At 43.3% G+C, this 19,090-nt stretch overlaps 1 protein-coding gene across 2 annotated transcripts in view; it reads right to left on the bottom strand.

Annotated features, from left to right (window-relative positions):
- Window positions 1-2,811: 2,811 nt before the first annotated feature.
- Window positions 2,812-19,090, bottom strand: part of furinb (furin (paired basic amino acid cleaving enzyme) b) — an 84,636-nt gene continuing 68,357 nt past the window's right edge. For both annotated transcript variants that reach the window (XM_084365045.1, XM_084365046.1), the window contains 8 exons: window positions 13,610-13,822; window positions 12,005-12,105; window positions 10,255-10,358; window positions 8,267-8,384; window positions 7,838-8,017; window positions 7,509-7,636; window positions 6,752-6,880; window positions 2,812-5,006 (listed from right to left, as the gene is read on the bottom strand). In XM_084365045.1, coding sequence (XP_084221171.1) covers window positions 4,300-5,006; window positions 6,752-6,880; window positions 7,509-7,636; window positions 7,838-8,017; window positions 8,267-8,384; window positions 10,255-10,358; window positions 12,005-12,105; window positions 13,610-13,822 — 1,680 coding nt within the window. In that variant the 3' untranslated portion in view covers window positions 2,812-4,299. The remainder of the gene's footprint in view (window positions 5,007-6,751; window positions 6,881-7,508; window positions 7,637-7,837; window positions 8,018-8,266; window positions 8,385-10,254; window positions 10,359-12,004; window positions 12,106-13,609; window positions 13,823-19,090) is intronic.

Here is a 19,090-nt window from a genome sequence, read left to right as displayed (position 1 = left end):
TGACAGCAGCTGGTCTTTTCCTGAAAACGTGTCCCTGTCACTCTGGACCCCTCCGCTGTGAGAGGAGTTCATGAACTACCTTCTCCTCTGACAGAACCATTCTCTTTCTACATACTGATTTCTAAGCAGGTCTGAACCTTGAAGTATTATGATTAAAAATCATTATTGAGGGCGCACTATTGTCTGATTATGCACTGCACAAAGAGAAGGTGTTCACAGCTGAGTTAAATGGTGGTAGACCAGCTCAAGAGACACCTCAGAACACCAAAGATAACTTGAATTTTTTAAAAAACACTTCAGTTATGTGTAATTAGTCGTGTCTTCTCAAGAGGCCGGTTGGTATCCTTCCCAGGATGCATTGATCGCATCATTTCCTGCTTGTATAAGACAGTGAAATACGTTGATTTCTTGTATATCACACACAGTACACTTTGAGTATGTAGAATGGAATCGGGACAAAGCAATAATCTGTCAACCTGTACGTCTTTAAAAAAAACTATCTGCATGTCAGGATACCACTAAGTGATCAAATAAGGACGAAAATGTATATTTTTTGTAGTTTTGGTGAACTTGCCCTTTACATAGAAGTTGTATGAAACCCTTCACATGGATCCTCAACACAGGAGAAAGTTTAAATTTTATTATTATTTTTTTTTTATGTACTTCTGTCCCGAGGCAGCCTCCAGGCACTTCTGCCTCCTTCTGTCGTTTATCCGCCTCCACAGCGGCCGTGGAGGATGTTGTCATCTGTGTCCAAAGCTCAGGCCGGACATCTCGCAGCCCACCTGTGTTACACTTTGTGCCGTGCTGCCATCTCCCCTCTGTCCCCACTGAGTCCCATCACTTTCCCCGCTCATCATCTCCACTCTCCACAGGAGCTCTGCTGCTTCCCTTCTCTCCTCCTATGAGCTGTTATCTGCTCTGCCATAGTTCAATACATTTTGCCTCCTCGCTCTCGCTGCAGAAACCCCCGGCCCCCTCCTCCGGCTGCGATTAGCATTTCTGTAAGACCAGACTTCACTGCGTCTTGAATTTGCACTTTCTCCTCTCGTCTTTTTAACCTTGTCATAACCTCCTCTCCTGCTGTTCCCCTGTTGCGTCTGAGTCTCTGTCTCTTTTTTTTGTCTTTTTCTAAAATGTGATGTGTGGTAGCGCTGTTTTTGTTAGTTCAGAGGTAATATGTGAACGCAGGGTGTCATCTGTGTGTTTATTCATGACGAGCTAGAGCTGCAGTAGAGCAGAGGAGATGGGGAGTAAATAAAGATCAGAAAACAAAGATCAGACAACGAAGTTTCACTTCATCTCAAATGATTTTGAATTCTCTTTCATGCTCAAGTGAATCTTCTGTATTGTCACGCCGTCTTTGGGTCCTTGAGAGCTTGACCCATTCTCTATCAGTAGGGGGCAACATTGAGTCAGTCCAGCAGTACAGTGCATGCCTGCAGATGCTGTCAGTCTCAGACTGAAGTGTTATCAGACCTTGTAGACTGTCAGATACTTCCTTCTTCAGTGGTTGCCTGTCAAGGACTCAACCTGACGTTAAACCAAGAGAAGCTCCCATCTCAGATCACGTATAATTAACAAGCAGCATGTTTTCACCCATGTTTACGCCTGTGTGAGTCGAAGGTGTTGATGATATCGGTGACAGCGTTGAGCAGGAACATGAAAAGAAATTTCTCTTTGTTCACGCTACATAAAAATGGAACACAGAAGAAGAAAGACAGTGTTGTGGCAGGCACGCCTAAGGCCTGAGAGAGTGATCACTGCACTGTATGTTTGGAGAAGAAAGGAAGTGGCTGTGTGTGTGTGTGTGTGGGGTGTGATGAAGCCTGTGAAGGCACCCTGGGGACATTCATCCTCTCCCTTTTAGTCCATACTGCCAACTGTGTTTCTCAACCTGTCTGTTGGAGAAAGAGAAGGGAGACCTGACAGTGTGTTCCTCTCAGATTCAGAACAAACACGGTGACGATGTTCGACCAGCTGGATTAATGAGACTGGAACCTCGGTGTCCAATTGATCTGGATGTGAAATCACCTAATGGGGAGCTGATTTGTTGTTTTAATTAATCTAATATTTCTTGTTGCCAAGCCTTGTTAGTGGGCGGCATTGAACAGAACATGGCAGCCAATTAATACGAGCTAAAGGGCACGGAGGGAAAAAAAAAAAGGTACAAAAACTGATCACAGCTCGTGGAAACATGTAATGAAGGTGTGAAAGAGGAGATAAAAGGAGTTCAAACTGCTTTTTTTTCCCAAGGCTAAAACAAGCCCATTCACACACACCTTTACTTCCACACGTGCACATTTGTAATGCAAAACATGACGCATCTGAGAGGTCACTGAATTGTGCAGCGAGCTCTCCCAGCAGATCTAATTACGGGCCACAGAATGAATGTACCTCCACCCCTGAACCCAGTTACCTGCGTCTGTGGAGGGTGTTACAGAGGAAAGCTGCTAATGAACAAAGCTGCAACCGGCGGGCACTGTTTTCCCGCCTGCATACAAACCTTTTCCATTTATATTAATTTAAACGACACCATATTGAAGCCTGGGAAAAACAGTTTCTTGAAGGCTTTTTTTGGCAGCCGCAGCGCTCGCTGCAACTGGATGGTAAGGAGAAGACAGAATGCTGGCAAGCCTCTTAAAGCTGAACGCCCGGAGTGAACACACGCGCAACAATGATATACGGCCATGAAGAAGTGATGAGCCATCTGTTCTCTTGGGTGGTGTTTTTGCATGTCAGGGGCTGCATTTAAGATGCATAAAACCCTAAAGGTTTTCAAATCTGGCAGTAAAAGGCGCACAGAGTCTATTTATGCAACAGCCAAAGTCGTTTTATTCCAGCATGAAACTGATCTCCACAATATTAACATCCACTGTCAGTTAAATAAAAAAGGATATAAAACAAACATAGAAAATGCGAGACAATATCTCTTCATTTCTTTATCACCGTCTGGCCTTAAGATCCAAGAAGGCTTTGATCCAACTTGTGTGGTGGCAAGTTTTCAGTGCTGACAAACATGAAATAAAAGTAGACACTTGTGTTTCAATGTATGGCACTCACAAGAGAAAAGGGATGAGATTTACGACTGATGAAGATGTTCTGGGAGAGAAAGCCCAAAATCAATATGTGCACTGTCTGTGGGGAGAATGAAGAGAAAATGATCTTATTTCTTACCAGCAGCAACCAAGTAGAAAAATGTTGTAAAGGTCAGCCAAGCAGCTTTGGGCAAAGTTTTTTTTTTTTATTCAAAAGCAGCGTCTTCTACAAGTCAATGAGATTTTGCGCCTGATATATCTGCTATGCCTATGCTGCGGCGGCAATTCCCACTGTGCCTTGATTGAAAACAGAGCATCCTCCACAGTTTCCTGCTTATCAAACAGCCAGCGGGATGTTTTATTACGCCGTCCCAGTGCGCAGCCCAAATCTTCAATTTAAAGTTTTCTCACTATTAATGAACAGCGCGTCGACTGCACGACCCCTGGTCCCGCAATCTGCCGGGGGAATCTGATAAAAATATCACAACGCAGATTTATTACTATCTGCCTGTGCTGATGTGCCAGATGTTTGTGTCGGGGACAAATCTGATGCGTACAGGGACACTCCAATCGTTTTACACGTCGAGATCAGTTTACTCGTCACAGAGAGTACTTCTCAGCCTGTGAAAACAGTTATATAATATCTTCTCAAGTTCAGGAAGAAGAGTCTGAAAAAAATAACCCCAAAGAAGACATCAGGGTTATTTTGAGCTCTGAGTGGTTACTGGGCTCAGAGACTGCGTTATTTTTCCCCAGAAAATGGGGCTTTGGAGCTTTAAAGACATGTGGATTTGCTATGATACTATTAAGTTGCATTATGGGAAATGTAGGATTCAGAGTTACTGGGACTCTTACCTATACTTGGGACCAGTAGTCAGGATAAATCTGCCTGTGCTGCTTTGATTTTGACTGTTCTGTCTCTGGGAGGGAAAAACAAAATCTTTGAAAAGTGCTTTTGACAAATTGGACAGATTCAGGTCAGGCAGGTCATTAAAGTTAAAGTAAGCAGCTGCATAACACCTTATATGGGTGGAAAAGACTCAAATGCACACCGAATACATCTGACATCCAAATATTAAACACATAAGATAAATTAACAAATAAATACATGAAGAAACAAAAGACTGACTCCTTAATGCATTTGGACGGGGTGCTCATGGGACGGTAAGGCCAGCGCTTTGTGTTTTTTTTCTGAGCCTGTGTGATTCCCCTCCACGTATGTGCTCCATACAGCCGGATCTAAATGCTGATGCGGGTTCAGCTAGATCGCACTCTGCGTCTTGATAAAAGCTGTCCTCTCGCTGTGACCGTCCACTTCCTCGCTGTCTGATTCAGACTGGTAGGCGATCATGTCCTCATCCCCCCACACAGTGGGGATCCCCTTGTAGCATATCCGTGCGTTCCTCTCCCGTCCTTGGGCGAAGCCAAAACCAAAGCCCACCCGCACCCCCCTCGTCTCTGAATACACAGAGGGCAGTTTGGTCCTCCAGCCTAAGGAAGCGCCACCTGAGCGCTTCTGAAGCAAGAGGAAGACCCCGCCGAAGGCAGCCAGGATGAATGCACAGCTGAGCACGGCCACGACAGCAGGCAGCCGAGTGGACGGAGCTACGCTGAGCCCCGGCGGTTCCTCGCCCCCTCCGCTGTCGTCTGCTGCTGCTGGTGTCTCCACCGGTGCCTGGGCTCCGTCGCCCTGGAGTCCCCCAGCTTGTGGGGACTTACGCTGGACCTGGTTCTGGTGCAGGCAGGAGGTGAGGACCAGGTGGCTGTGAGGTGGGCAGGACAGGCAGTCTGTGGGCCCGGTGCCAGAGCAGGTGAGGCAGGCGGTGTTGCAGGGCAGGCAGGCCTGGACGGAGGACAAGTCCACCCAATTCTCCAGGGAGAGGTTGAGGAGCTGCGGCCCCGAGGTGAAGCCCGGCGGACACAGCTTCATACAACCCTGGAGGAAGAGGGAGAAGCCGGGGCTGCACTCTAGATGGAGCGAGATAAAAGCATACGGGAAGTTAAGTCTTATGAGATCCAATAAAACATGATGAAAATGGCATCTGAAGATAACTGGTCCCATAACATCCGAAACAATTGTTCCTGGAAGTTTTACTGCAAAGAACTACAGAGTCTACAATTTAGGTCTGCAGGAAACACATTTTTCATTATCTGCCGATTATTTTATTGATTCACTGATTAATCATTTGGTCTGTAAAGGTCAGAGAATATTGAAGAATAGAGTGTGTCTTCAAATCGCTTTTTTGTTCGACCAACAATCCAAAGTCTTTCAGTTAACAACAGTATAAGACAAAGAAAAGCAGCTTATTCTCATATTTAAAAAGGTGGAATTATCAAATCTTTAGTATTTTTGCTTGAAAAACAACTCAGAGGAAAAATATTTTATCACAATATTTGCCAATTAATGTTCTGTTGTTTTACTAATGAAGTAATCTAATCATTTCGGCCCCAATTAGTTTTTTTTCTTTAATTAAATGAACACAATGAGTTCAAAGACGGTGCACATAATATTTGATAACAGATCTAATTTGAGTGCTTGTGAAAAGATCCGGAAATGATTTTAAAGTTACTGAACAAACTGTACAGCAGTTGGGCACAGTCTACAAGCAGGTGTTTGGTTTCCGAAGGAATTTACTCGAGAGAACTGCCAATTAAATAAATGCAAATCACCCCGATAACAAAAACACTTGCATGCGGTGTGAAATGTAAATAAAAAAGAGACTGCAAACAAACAGATTACTGACAACAGTTTTACAAAGTGTCCTGATCCCGTCGAGCAATATCCTTTCTCACAGAGTGGTGAACGAACGAGCCTTTGGAAGATGACCCTTTTATACCCAATCATGACACTATCACCTGTCACCAATGAACTCGTTCACCTGAGGAATGTCCCAAACAGGTGTTTTCCCAGTCTTTCGTTGCCCCGTCCCACCTTGTTTGAAATGTGTTGCTGGCATCACAAAGTTCAGGTAAAACATCGAATGCCTCATCTTTATATGGAGCATAGTCATAAAGGATTAAGAAGTTATCGCTTTCTTTTTTTTATGTTATCGCCGTTGAAATAATGAAAACTGTTAAACATTAAAAAAAAAAGGTTTTTGAATTTTTAACTGATCCCCTGGGACTGACTGAAAGATGTGTCTTTTCTCTCGACATAATTATCACCAGATTAATAAGTCGTTTCCAGAACTTTTCAGCTCATTTCTAGGAAGTTATTAGGAAATAGGGCCCTGTAAAATCAAGCATTGCCAGAGACTGTAGAAATGTAGATTGTAAGTAAATTATGGAGAAGTCTGGGATGATTAAGAAGGAAGCGTCTGAATGCTTGGAAGCAGAACGAAGCCTCCGACCTTATCTGCCTTTCAACGAGGGACTCATCTTCCTCAGTAGTTGTTGACAACATAGCACCTCTTGCAGTGACGAAGTTATAATCTCCCCCTGCTGCTCCTCCATACGTCCCACACTCTGATTTAAACTGTTATGACATATGGCAATGTGCATATTCAGAGTGCGCTCGTAAACAGATTCACGAGAGGCTTGTAAATGGGCAATCTGTATTCACAACACTCGCTTTTCGCAAGTTGAAACACCCAACACAGTCTGACCGAAAGCCTGCTTTGTAACACTGCCTTTGTGCCAGCGCTAATACAAATGAGCCCATTCTGTTTAAGTGGCTCCTGTTCAAAGTTTGTGCGTCGGCGGAGTGAGCTCACCTATGCAGATCTGCTGGGCGTCAAAGGTCTTGCAGCTGTTGTTGGACGGCCGCGGGAAGTCAGATGAGGAGGGGTTGACGACGCTGGGTCCGATCCCCCACAGGATGAGGGTGAACTGACTCAACACACCTGAGAGAGAGGGAGAGACAGAAGGAGGGGGGGAGTATTAAGATGCGGAAGAGAATGTCAATGTAACACTTTTTGAGAGCGGGAACAGTGTGAACTGGCTGAGAAGAGGATATGGGGGTGGAAGGAAAGGGAACAAGTGATGAGAGTGTCCAAAAACAACACCGGAGGAGGATAAACACCAGCAGAGGATAGAGATAGGGTCCTTTTTTATTTTCCTGGCTGCCCAGAGCAAACAAAAATCAGAAGAAAGCTCCGGGTCTTAACGAGTTGCCTCTTCTGGACGATGTGCTGCCGTTTGAAAATGCAGCTCGATAGTTGAGAGGAAAAAAAACATTCTCAAGTTGATAATCAAAAGGTTGCCAACCACATCCTCGCAGAAGAATATTTTTCTGTAAGGTTTTAATCCGGATGTGTGACAGACGCTGCCTGTGGGAACCAAAAAAAAAAAAAAAAAAACTGTACGTACTGAATCATTAGAGAGGGGCACAAGAAAATGGGGACTGAAGAGAGGCTATTTAGAGTAGCATGAAAAATATGCAAGAGGACTTGAGTTGATGAGGGGGCAGTTAATGATGGCACGAATGTGATGCGGCCAGGCTGAACAATTAATGGCGAAGAGTGGGGTTACCATAGTCACGACCATTAGCCGCCACGTTCTCTATTTCCAGGGTCCATTCCCCTTGAGGATCCTCGTCCCATGAGTGGGTGGTCATAAAGGCCCAGTCGTTGAATCCCTCCGAGGAGAAGTCATTGGGCCTGAGAGAAAAGTGGTAGTGATGAAGGTGTTTGTGTTATTTTTCTGTGCTGGAAAGCAAAAAGGTGCGTTTTTACTTAGCGAGACTGCTTGTGGGCGTATGTGTGCATGAGTAAAATTGAGGCACACACACAGAGGGACACAGACAAAGAGAGATTTATATTAGAGTTCAGCTGTTGGTGTTTGTAGTGGTGTGTTTTTACCTGGGGAACAGCAGGGTGGAGCGTGTGCCCAGTGGGCTGATGAGATGAATGGCCAATTTTCCTCTCTGGTTGTGTGAGAGAGTGAGGCGAGCCTGAACGTGTTCCAGAGAGCTGACATACTCCGGTCGTCCCCAGCAGGCATCAACGCTCTTGCTGAACACCAGCTTGTTCCCGATGTCTCTGCAGGTTTGACAAGTGAAGGGGGAGGAGAGCGGTTAATGTTGTGTGGCTGAAGAAATGGACACAGACAATAGAGCTGTGCTGCAAATCTAAGCGACCGTCGCAGCTCCGAGCACAATACGGTGACATCTATCAAGCTGAGCTGGATGACAGAGTAGCAAGTGCTCATAATGAGACTAAAACTCACTGTAGTACGCACAAATACAGACACACACACACACACACATAGCTTCAAGTCACCCTTCTCACCTCGGTTCTGTGAGCATGTTGAGAACACACTGATGCTGCAGCCTGACTGTGGTCCAGTTCTGTGCCAAAGCAACCATAGCGCCTGCGTCCAGGAGCCCATAACCGTACGAATGACTCACTGTGGAGAAAAAAAGAGGGATAAACAGAGTGGCAGGCTGATGGCGGAGATAACATCAGAGACAGAGAAATTACCGTCAGTCAGCTCTCCTCTCTTTACAGTAATACTAGGTGTTGTGTTTGTTCCTCAGTCCTGAGCCTGCCATTATAAACAGTGTCACATCAAAAACACTGACCTTTAACTGAACCCGCATGAATGTTCAGGAACTATGTCCAACTGAAATCACATTTTGACATCAAAAAAATAATGTAAATGTGTTTATTTACGTATATATGTGTCAATCATTTTTTGTTTTTAATAAAAAAACTCAGCTGGGTAGAGGAAAGAAACTCCAGCACTCGTCAGAACAGGTTGTCTTTTAATTTATTTTACCCACCATAAAAAGAAGGATGTTCTCTGTGGGTGCCGGAGGTTTTTATTTTTGATTCCTGCCACTACCGCGCACCTGTTATATTGTTGAAAGTTTTAAGTGCGGGCTGCTGTTTCTTTCATTAGCTGGGTGGAGGGTCGTGTCTCTTTGCAGATCTACTTGGCAATAAAAAACAGATTCTGATTCTGAACAGACACAGAGAGCAAACTGCAGCCTACATATAGTGTGTGTTGTTAGAGGGCGACAGGTACGTTAACATGTTGTCTAATGTAGTGCAGCTGAGCAGCTAATCAATTATCCAGCCTGGACATTGACACATGCAGTGAATGTTTGTTGGGTGGCCAATGACAAAATCACATTTATAAGTTAGATGAAAAGGAGACTGTTGTTCACAGTTTGTGGCTCTGGCTGTTAGTTGGCTGTCAGTTTCAGTTTTGTTTATGTTTTACACAGTGTTGCAGCTTTTTTGGACTGGTGGTGGTTTATTGTAGCAAACAAAAAAACATGTCAGTAAATCTCAGTTGCACTTGATGCAACAGCTGGCAACTGCCAAATCATAACTAGCTTAGTTAGCCTCTGCTCATCTAGCAGGGGTTTGCCTGGTATCTTACCAGGATTAAGGATTAGTGCAATAAGGCGATTAGTTGATTAAACACTGCCACCCTCATGAGTCAGCTCCAGAAACACTCAACGTTAAACTTATTATTATTTATCTATTAATTAACATATTCCAATTACATACTGACATAATTTGCACTGCAACTTCATGTCGTTATATAAAACAAGCACTAATGTTAACATCGCTGCGTCATCATATACAATAAATGTCCTGTAATGTTTAACCTTACAGATTGTGTTATGTTATCTTAACTTCAGAATAGTCAACTACTCCAAGTTTGAACGTTATTAGGATCATCCCTTCAGAGGACAACGAGGTTGAGACTTACAAGTGGAATTTCATTAAGGGTCATAAAGTAGAGGCTTAACAAAGACTGTACGAACTACTACATGTGGCTGTCTGTGCCCTTATCTCATTGCTTCCCAATTTCCTTAATAACCAAAATTCCTACTACCGATCGGATCAAAAGCCAATCACGAATGATTAAATATTCTGCTTCCGTTTTATTGGCTGAAATTGTGGTTCACTGAAATGCTTTGTCGTATTGCAGGCAAACTTGAGAGCGCACAGAGCAGTGGTGTCTCGAAGGATTAATTAGTGCACAGTGCAGGGAGACTGAGAGAAGTTGCTTTTGTGCATGAGAGCAAACGTATAATACATTTAATGTGCGCAGCATAGATTTGAGTTTGCTTCAATCGAATGATTCTTCTTCAATTCATGATAGTGAACTCTGCCGAATATGATTCATGCACATTAATATGATATAAAATAAATATGAGTCATCTTTTTCTGTGCTCCAAATGTCCCATTGTGAACCCGGGATACAGGCACAAATATAGCATGATGCCATCTGCGCTTCATTTGGACAAGCCAGCCTCTACCTCTGCGTCCCACTCCGTTTGTCCTCCAGTCTACGGCGCTGAGGTGTCCCGGCTGGGACGTTCTCACCACCAGGTGCTGCATGTCCCTCCAGGTCAGGTTCATGCTGCACAGACACAGGAAGGAGAGCAGGGCAAACTGCATTGACTTTCTGTCATGTAATAACTGGATATATTACTTCCTACATTATGCATTATGAGAAAAGCCAGGTTACCCTGACCTACTCTGTACAGCAATACAGCAGAGGAAAGGTGAGGAGCAATGGGATATGGAAAAGGTCAGGAGTCTGTGGATACACCTGAAATGTGAGGGCTGAGCATATATATAGAGAGGACAGCCATACATTTCTGAAATATTATACTGAGACTTAGAGGGAGCCCAGAGGGGTATGTCAGTCAAACATAACAAAGAAATGGGCTCACATTATGGTTTTAACACCGGCGCAGAACACCAGTACTAAAGGTGCATTATAACTATTGTGTTGAAAGGTCAGGGAACACAGTAAAACAGCGGATACAATACCGTGGAGGACTGTGTCTAGACCACTCTGTAATGATAGTTTCTAATGAGGTCTGGGATTTGAAGAAGGTGCTGGTCACATACCACAAAGTGGGAGCCCCATAAATGTTTCTTTTTATCAAGGAGCACAGCAGAGAAGCATCTAGAGGAGAAGGCTTTCAGTCACCAGTGAGGAAAACACTGCTCCGTTGGTTAAGATAGTCAAACCATGAATCACACTGGTGCAACACCACAGACAGAAATAGAAACACAGAATTGCACTGTGGCGCATCACCTCCGCATCAGCATTCACATCTCACATCCTCTCATGTGTTATTAATGGACAAGATCCCCCATCCACTCAATGTCACCTCAGCTGAGAGCGAAGGGGGAAATTATTAAATAATAAAACACCAGAAAGCCAAAACACTCTGCCTATTAAATGATTCCATCTCTGTGAATTCCAGTGTGGTCCCAGTCTGATAAACTAGCTATCCTGTTATTACTGCTGCCTGTCAGGAGGGGTGCGGCTGCTCGCTGACAAATATCTACTCCAGTTTGGTGTTGAACATGAAAGATGTTTCAACATGGTGTAAACCTTTGCTGTCAGTCAGAGGCGACGGTTGCTGAGATCAGCCTGATACGCTGAGGATGTGTATCTGAACTAAAATGTGGCTTTGAGGTCACACAAGATTTGATTTGATACCTGTCAGCTAATCCCTAATGTGGAAATAAAGAAAAATGATGCGTGAGTGGAAGACTGCAGACTGATAAGAGGACTTATCACACTCACACACACACCCACACACCCCCCCACACACACAGATATGACTAAAGATACGAACATAATGGAGCACACATTAGTGCAGCTGACAGAAACTTGGATTCTGACACCTGGCGTCCTGAGTGAGCGATAATGAGAGGCGTTCTCGAGTTAAAATCTTCACTATAGCGGCCCTACAGGTATTCAGATGTCTGCGTGGGCTGCAGCTGCTGATTTGTCTTGCTAATTAACTAATTATCAAAAGCTTAATTTGCTGAGGAGAGAATTTCTAGGCTGGGATTTAGGCCAACAACGACTCCCAGACACGCGTGCACACTTGCAGACAGGAATGCACGCACACAGACACACACCACGAGTGAAATTAAACTTGAAAAGTGTTTACATTCTTGAATTTCTTTTACTGTTATAGCATACTGGCTAGGAAAATAGCTATATAGTCTTTCAGATGAGGATGTGTCGTTCTCACTCACTTGGCCTCCAGAGCCAGCGCGATGATTCCAGCCGCCAGCGGGGCTGAGGCAGACGTCCCTGTGTGAGAGTCTGTGCATTTTTGCCTAAGGTCTGTGGTCACCTTGGAGACAGGAGACGAGAGAGAGAAGCACAGAGGGAGAAACACAGTGAATATGACACATTGAGTTTCTCACTTCAGTATGAGTGAAGTTCACGGTGAGAGCTAGCTGGGGACAATGGGAGCTCTGCCTGCAGCGACTGGAGCCGAGGAAGAGGAGGAGGAAGAGGAGGAGGAGGAGGATATGAGCAGGTAGGTTCAGGCTCAGGTCTGTGGATCCCTGCCAAAGGGTCACAGACGGGGCAGTGAATGTCAGCCAAATCAGCCCGGCCAGGTCGGGATGTGGTGGTGAGACAAAGTATGTTAGCACTGCGGTCGCTGCCGCTGCCAGAAAGCTAATGAGGCCCGTCTGGGTCACGATGGGAACCGTCAGTAAATGACAAAAAGCCAGAGGGGCAGGCGAGCCCTTCAAGGTTAGGGACAGATTCTTGGTTGCAACTTTTGGTCTGACAGATTGTGGCACTAATGGCCACTGTTTGCAGAGAGAAGGTAGAGGAGTAAACAAAGGACAGGTTGATGTCTGCACTGGACAACTGTTGGATCTCAGAATTGGATAAGACAACACTGAAACACGCCTGTTTTGGACTGTTAGTCTGACAAAACAGGCAATCTGTTGACGACACCTAGGAACATTTTTACTATATTCTTGACATTTTATGATACGTGATTAATTAAGAGACTGTATTACTGTTTTTACTGCTGCACAACCAATCTCCCCTCTATGAACAAATAAAGTCCAACTTAACATGTTATAAACCAACAAATCAATAAACCAATAAGTACCTAGCAACACATACTTACCACCTCGAGAGATGTCAGGGGGACAAGCTACTTGTCCCCATTCATGTAACATTTATGAAAAGCCTTGTCTCCTTGTAATTTGACAGTCTAAACACAAATAATGTCCCCAACAGTCAAAGTGACCATAAATACTCATTTAAGATAAAATGAAGCTGTATGAACTCACTGATGCAAAATATGACAGCTCCTGCCTGACACAGCAACAATACAAAGCAACTGCTGTTTCACACACTTATGAAAATGACTCCAATTTCATCCATTTGATGAGTTATGTTTTCTTGCCTGCAGCACGCCTCTGGTGCATTTCGGAGAGAATGGCAGATTTATGGTCGTTTTATGTCATTCTACGTCCCCCAGGCAAGTCTTTCTTCAGCTGACAAGCAGCTTGAAGGAAGCATGTGGCATCTCCCAGTGTTTGTCAGCTTTGCTCACTGTAAGTTTCACTTCACTCTGATATTGACAGCTTGATGCCTATTTCTGATTTGTGAGGGACAACATTCGTGCATGATGGGTTCGAAAAAGGGTTCGTTTTGGATGTACCTGCGTCAGCTTTTGGCCGATGCAAGCTATGAGCTGATACTTAGTTATTTTTGCAATGCTGATATTTACAGAGCGCTCAAGATTTGAAGTGTAAAAACAACCTACACAGAATCTGAGTTATTCAACTTGCAAGAGTTTGTGTGTGCGTGTGTGTGTGTACACCCACTATCTGTTTCTCCCCGGGGTTTCCAGAGCTGAAGGTGGTAGCGAGGGTGGAAGAGCAGGGCTCGCTGTACCACGGCACGTTGCCCGACTGTGTGGTGCTGCTGATTGACAGGGTGTAAATGCTGTTGGTGTAGCCGTCACAATTACAGCTGTCCTGCTCCCGGCCACCGTTCCCAGAGGCCCACACGAAGATGGAGCCCAGTCTGCTGCGTCCCTGTGGTATAGAAACACATATACGCTCTAATCGTTGTAAATTCACCACGCCGCCACGCACAGTATAGGTTAAGAGAAAGAGTAATAGGAGCTGGTTAAAGGGTGAAAAATTGCCTTTGACAAAGGCGTTCGACTCACTGCTTAAACGCCTTGTCACTTCTGTGCTTTTGTTCAGAAACATTGGACCGCTTCAGGCACAACTCTTATTAATACATCATAATGTCAGCCGACTTATTGCGGCAGAACATCGGGTAACAAACAGAAGAAATGTAATTACAAAATCTACTCATGCTGAATATAATTTACGGGCCTGATGAATGTCAACATGATATCTGCCATTGAGATCGTATGCCCCCCCAAAAACACACACTTTATGAGACATTTAGTTGTGAAAGATAGACATTTAGGGGTGTTTTATGTCTCAGATTGAAATTTCACAAAAAAATTAAAGCAAAGTAACAAAGGGGTCTTTGTTAACCCAGGAACATCTCTGAGATTAGATTGTTCCTTTTCTTCCAGGACACATTAATGGTTTTTTATGCATTTGTCTCCAGCTGTTTTGACAACTGCAGCTCTTTACTTGCTGGAATATCCCAGAAATCGATGGGCCGCCTTCAGCTTGTGAAAAACCACAGCTGCCAGGGACATCATAAGTTGTGCAACTTTTTTTTATTTTTTTTATACAATTTTGGCCTCCCTGCACTGGCCTTTCGAATTGATTTTTTTTTCAAGTTTTAATACTTATTTCCAAGGAAATGGTTGGTTTGCCCTCTTCCTACACTGATGACCTTTCTCTCTTTCAACACATAGCTGATAGCAGCCTCAGGTCAGCTGGCCAGTTGTTGCCGACTGTCCCTGAGGCTGGGCTGGCATACAGCTCTGAAAAAGCCTGCGGCTGGAGAATGACCTCAGTGTCCTTCTGTTAAAGACTTGGAGACATATTTTTAAATGGGCCTAATTAGTTTAAGTTTTGCTGTCATGTTTAATTATTCCTTTCTTCTTCTATGTATTTAGCAAGTTATTTTTCCTTGTCAGACCATGTTATCTCTCTGTCTTTGATTTATTCTTCTGTGAAACATTTTTATTTTGTTTTACTTTTGAAAAGTCGTCACACAAACAAAGACCACTTATCAGAGTCACTCAAATCTCACTTTCTGTGTAGCACTAATCAGGCACTGTCATTCAAAAGTTAATTAAAAAAAATCAAGTAAAATCTTTCATCAAAGTGTGAAAGCAGCAACACATACACTGTGACACTGAGAATGAAATTGAAAGATGAGGAATTTTCTTCTTCCACCTATTGTTTGAACCAAGTGGGCGGATAACAAATTCATTTTGGAGAACAAAAGGCGAAGCTCAGAAATACATATGATGAAGGAACATCCCACATATAGAGAGTGAGAACAACCCAACTGTTGATGGCAAGCAACAAATTAATAAGGTGAGAGAAAACAGATGTACACCATTTATTCTTCCACCCTCTTCCCTACCCACAGACACACCAAACTATAAACTAAATGTTAAACTAGAATTACATTCTTGTGGTTGTATGCCTCCAACAAGTTACAGTTTACATTCATGTCCACTCAGACTTATATATTATACAATATGTACTGATAAGATAAAAGTCAAATCAGGAGGGGAGCAGTCTCCCCACCTGTGCACAGGTGCTCTGAATCCCCTGTGAATAGTCATGAGGGAAAATCAGCCCAAACAAAGAAAAATAGCAAGTCAAACAATTGGACTGCTACAACACTTTGGAACGGTTGTTTTTGCATTTCCACTCTCAAAAGTTGTGGCTGGTACCAAAACAACTGTTCCGCACCGTCCTATTTTTTCGCCATCCTTCTGTTGAGGTACCTCGCACACTGCTCCGATACTGAAAAGAGTCCACTGACTGGTCAGTCAGAGTTGTCGCCCTCAGCGCTGTGAAGTAGGTATTTTACTTCCTGCTTTTTCAGCAGTATTCTGACTGGCTGCCTACAGCCTTTTCTCAAGTTAAGCTAGTTTACTTGTTATAAACAAGGAGTGAGTGGGCGGCAGAAAAGAGACAGGGAATGTGAGCAGAGCAGAGACTATAAAAGGTTATCAGTTTGTATATGCTGTCAAACGGGCAGTAATGTAGAGTACAGGTCGTATCGTGTCAATGAATAAATGCAGCAGCTTATTAAGAGTTAAGACCAGTCCGCCCTGTTGTTTTCCAACTGCTGGAAGAATGAAAGCGGTCGCCCCAGGCAAGCCAGTAACATCCCCACCTACGTTTCAGTTTACTGTCCCCGCAGCAGATCTGCTGTTCAGGTACAGTTACCAGGGGTTATGAAGGGTACTATATTGAAAGTACTTCAGTGGAAACGCAGCTATAGAAAGCTTCATTACAGGATGCAAAGACAATCACCCGAAGCTCAGTATCAGCAAAACCAATGAGCTTATGCTGGACTACTGCTGTATGTCTATTAGTGTGTAAGTTCATTGAGAGAAATAAAAAATGGTGTCAAAGTCCTTTTACGTGTTCACATGCTTGGCCAGTAAAGCTGATTCTGATAGAAACACAAAGAAGCTACAGATTTGAAAATGGGGATGCTTCACACACTTTCTCAACCTGGCAACACCGAAGAGCTAATCAATCAGCTAAGTTTCAAGGTGGGAACCCAAGAATAGTCCGAATTTAGTATCTGACCAATCTCCTCTTCGGTTTTCTGAGTTATGGCGTTGAATAATGGCCAGAAAAGTGTACCTGCAAACCATTATGATGTCACAGTAAAGTTTGCCCTTTCGGATGTAAAATGTCATCACTTCATTATTCTATCAAACTGGACGTTTCTGTGAAATTTCGTCATGAATACTAAAGAATATGAATTCTTTGTCTATGGCCAAAGACTTGTTTTGTGAGGTGACTTTGACCTTTGACCAACAGATTCAAATCAGTTCATCCTTGAGTCCAAGTGGGCATTTAAGCAGGTGTCCCGCAGGTCTTCCTGAGATATCGTGTTCATGAGAATCAGACAGACCTTTGACCACCAAAATCTGAACAGTTTATCTTGCCTTGGGAATTTCCCCAACTACTGCAATTTTTAAATCAATACTGATAACTCTACTTTTTTCAAGGAGTTTTTACTGTGTGTTTTAAACATTTTTATTTCTTCTTAGTCTTTACATTTTCTTATCTTATTTTAAAAATGGATTTCTATACAGGTGACTTTTGTTTTGCTCATTTTAACCTCTCTGTACAGCACCTTAAATCTACATCAATGTATGAAACGTCCCTTATGAATAAAATTGCCTTGCCTTGAGTTCAAGTCGAGGTTTGTGCCAAATTTGAAGAAATTCCCTCAAGAAATTCCTGAGATATGACGTTCACGAGAATGAACGTGATGTGGACGGACAATCCGAAAACATGTTGCCTGTGGCCTCAACTGTCGCTGGTGCTGAGGCAAAAAAAAAAAAAGTTGATGTCACAGAGTTTGATGGGAAACGCTGCAGGAATGTTTTGCTAATCCTGCTGTTAAATATTGTAATTGTCCATCTTGCCTGCTTGAGTCTGGCCTCTCTGTTAAAGAAACAAAAGCCCCTCCACATTATTTGTTCCAGTGTTTTGGCTTCACAGTCCTGACACAGATACAGGAATCTTTGCTTCGTTATCACTGGTTGCAACACTGTTTTCTCTGGAACAGTTAATGAAATATTAGGTGTACAAAGGAACCTCAATTTGACCTGGACAGAGACTAGAGCGTGATTTGTTTTTTAAATTTTCTTTACGGATCTCCATCTCACACATGACCTCTGTTCAGAAGCTGGGTAAAAATATCCTTCTCCTGTTTGTGATGATGCTGTCTGAATCACGCTGTATTCCTAACACTAAGACTCTTGAAGCTCGAGCTAATACTCCTAAACCTTCAAGCCCAATTTATGACCTGATGCTGCCTTTGCTGCAGGTTACAGAGGCCAGACGATAACACTTCGGCGCCAGGGGTTATCTCACTGCCAGGAGAACACTCGCTGAACCAGAAAGGTCCTGTTGTGTTGCTGTCAGGCAATTTTTCCTCACTAACACACCGTGATATGTGGAGCATTTCGCATTTCGGGATGTGACATATGAGTCACTCTTTTCCAAAGAAAATTTGCAGTTTAATTCATTTATACGCTAATTACTGTGGTCTTTGAATCTGACTATTGTTCAGCACCAGTGGCTGCTGCTCCGTTTCTATTTTCTCTCATCTCACATTTATCATTTAGCTGCTGTGCCAACGTCTTTTGATGTAGCATGCTGACACAAAAGAGATGACGACATTAGCCTTAGAAAGTATGTCATACTGTTGAATGTCTTCTTTATTCAAGCCTGAAGGACTAGCTGGAGGGTAACTGCCAAACTCACCTTGGGTTTGTCCTTTTCTGCAGCACATCTCAATTCAATATTTAGAACATTTCAGTATGATTGTAAAAGTGGAAAAATGTTCAAACCGAAGATTTCCAACAGATTTTCTTTTTCTGGCATGACAGAAATTCATCCAAATGTAGCTTTGAAGGAATTGTTTAATTTTGTGGGAAATATGCTACCAGATTGATACCTCATACTCTCATGTCTTGTATGGTAAATATGAAACTAGAGCCAGCAGCTGGTTTACTTACTGTAGCGTAACATAAAGACTGGTAACAGGGGAAATCAGCTAGTCTGCCTTCACCTAAAGTAATTTCCGCAGAAGCTCAGAAACTAAAATGCTATATTTTGATTGTTTGATCCAAACAAAAAATGAATAAACATAAGGGGTTATGTGTCAGACAATTCTGGGCTTGGACCAGTTGCTAGGCTACCATGTAAGACAACAGGGAGTTACTGGTCGTTATCGATTTGTGTATCCCACAACCTTTACCTGAACCCTTTTTTGCCCTTACTCCAACTTTTTCTGCAATGCTTAATCTTAAAACCACTCATCCTATGCCCTCACCTGAACTGTAGCAAAGAAACAGTCTGGCAGGTAATCCCTGTAAAATGGCAACACTTAGTTTTACATATTGGTTTTGGTACGGATTAAACAAACAAGATTTAACGTATTAACTAGTGAGCTTTACAGGTGTTGGTCAGCTGTTTGTGCGAAGCTAAGTTTAACGTCTGCTGGCTTCAGCGTCATCTACATACAGATGTGAGAGTGGTAGAGATCTTCGCCCATATTTCTCAGCAAGCGAAGGACAAATTTATGTCAAGCCTTTTAAGAGCTGATGAGAGTTTGATAGTGATGCTTGAGGTAAAAAATGGGCTAGATATTAGTAAATT

Source organism: Pagrus pagrus (genome assembly GCF_965226575.1).
Source record: "Pagrus pagrus genome assembly, chromosome: 10".
Taxonomy (NCBI): Eukaryota; Metazoa; Chordata; class Actinopteri; order Spariformes; family Sparidae; genus Pagrus; species Pagrus pagrus.
Note: the sequence above shows the minus strand (reverse complement) of the source record. Positions and strands in the feature narration are given on the sequence as shown.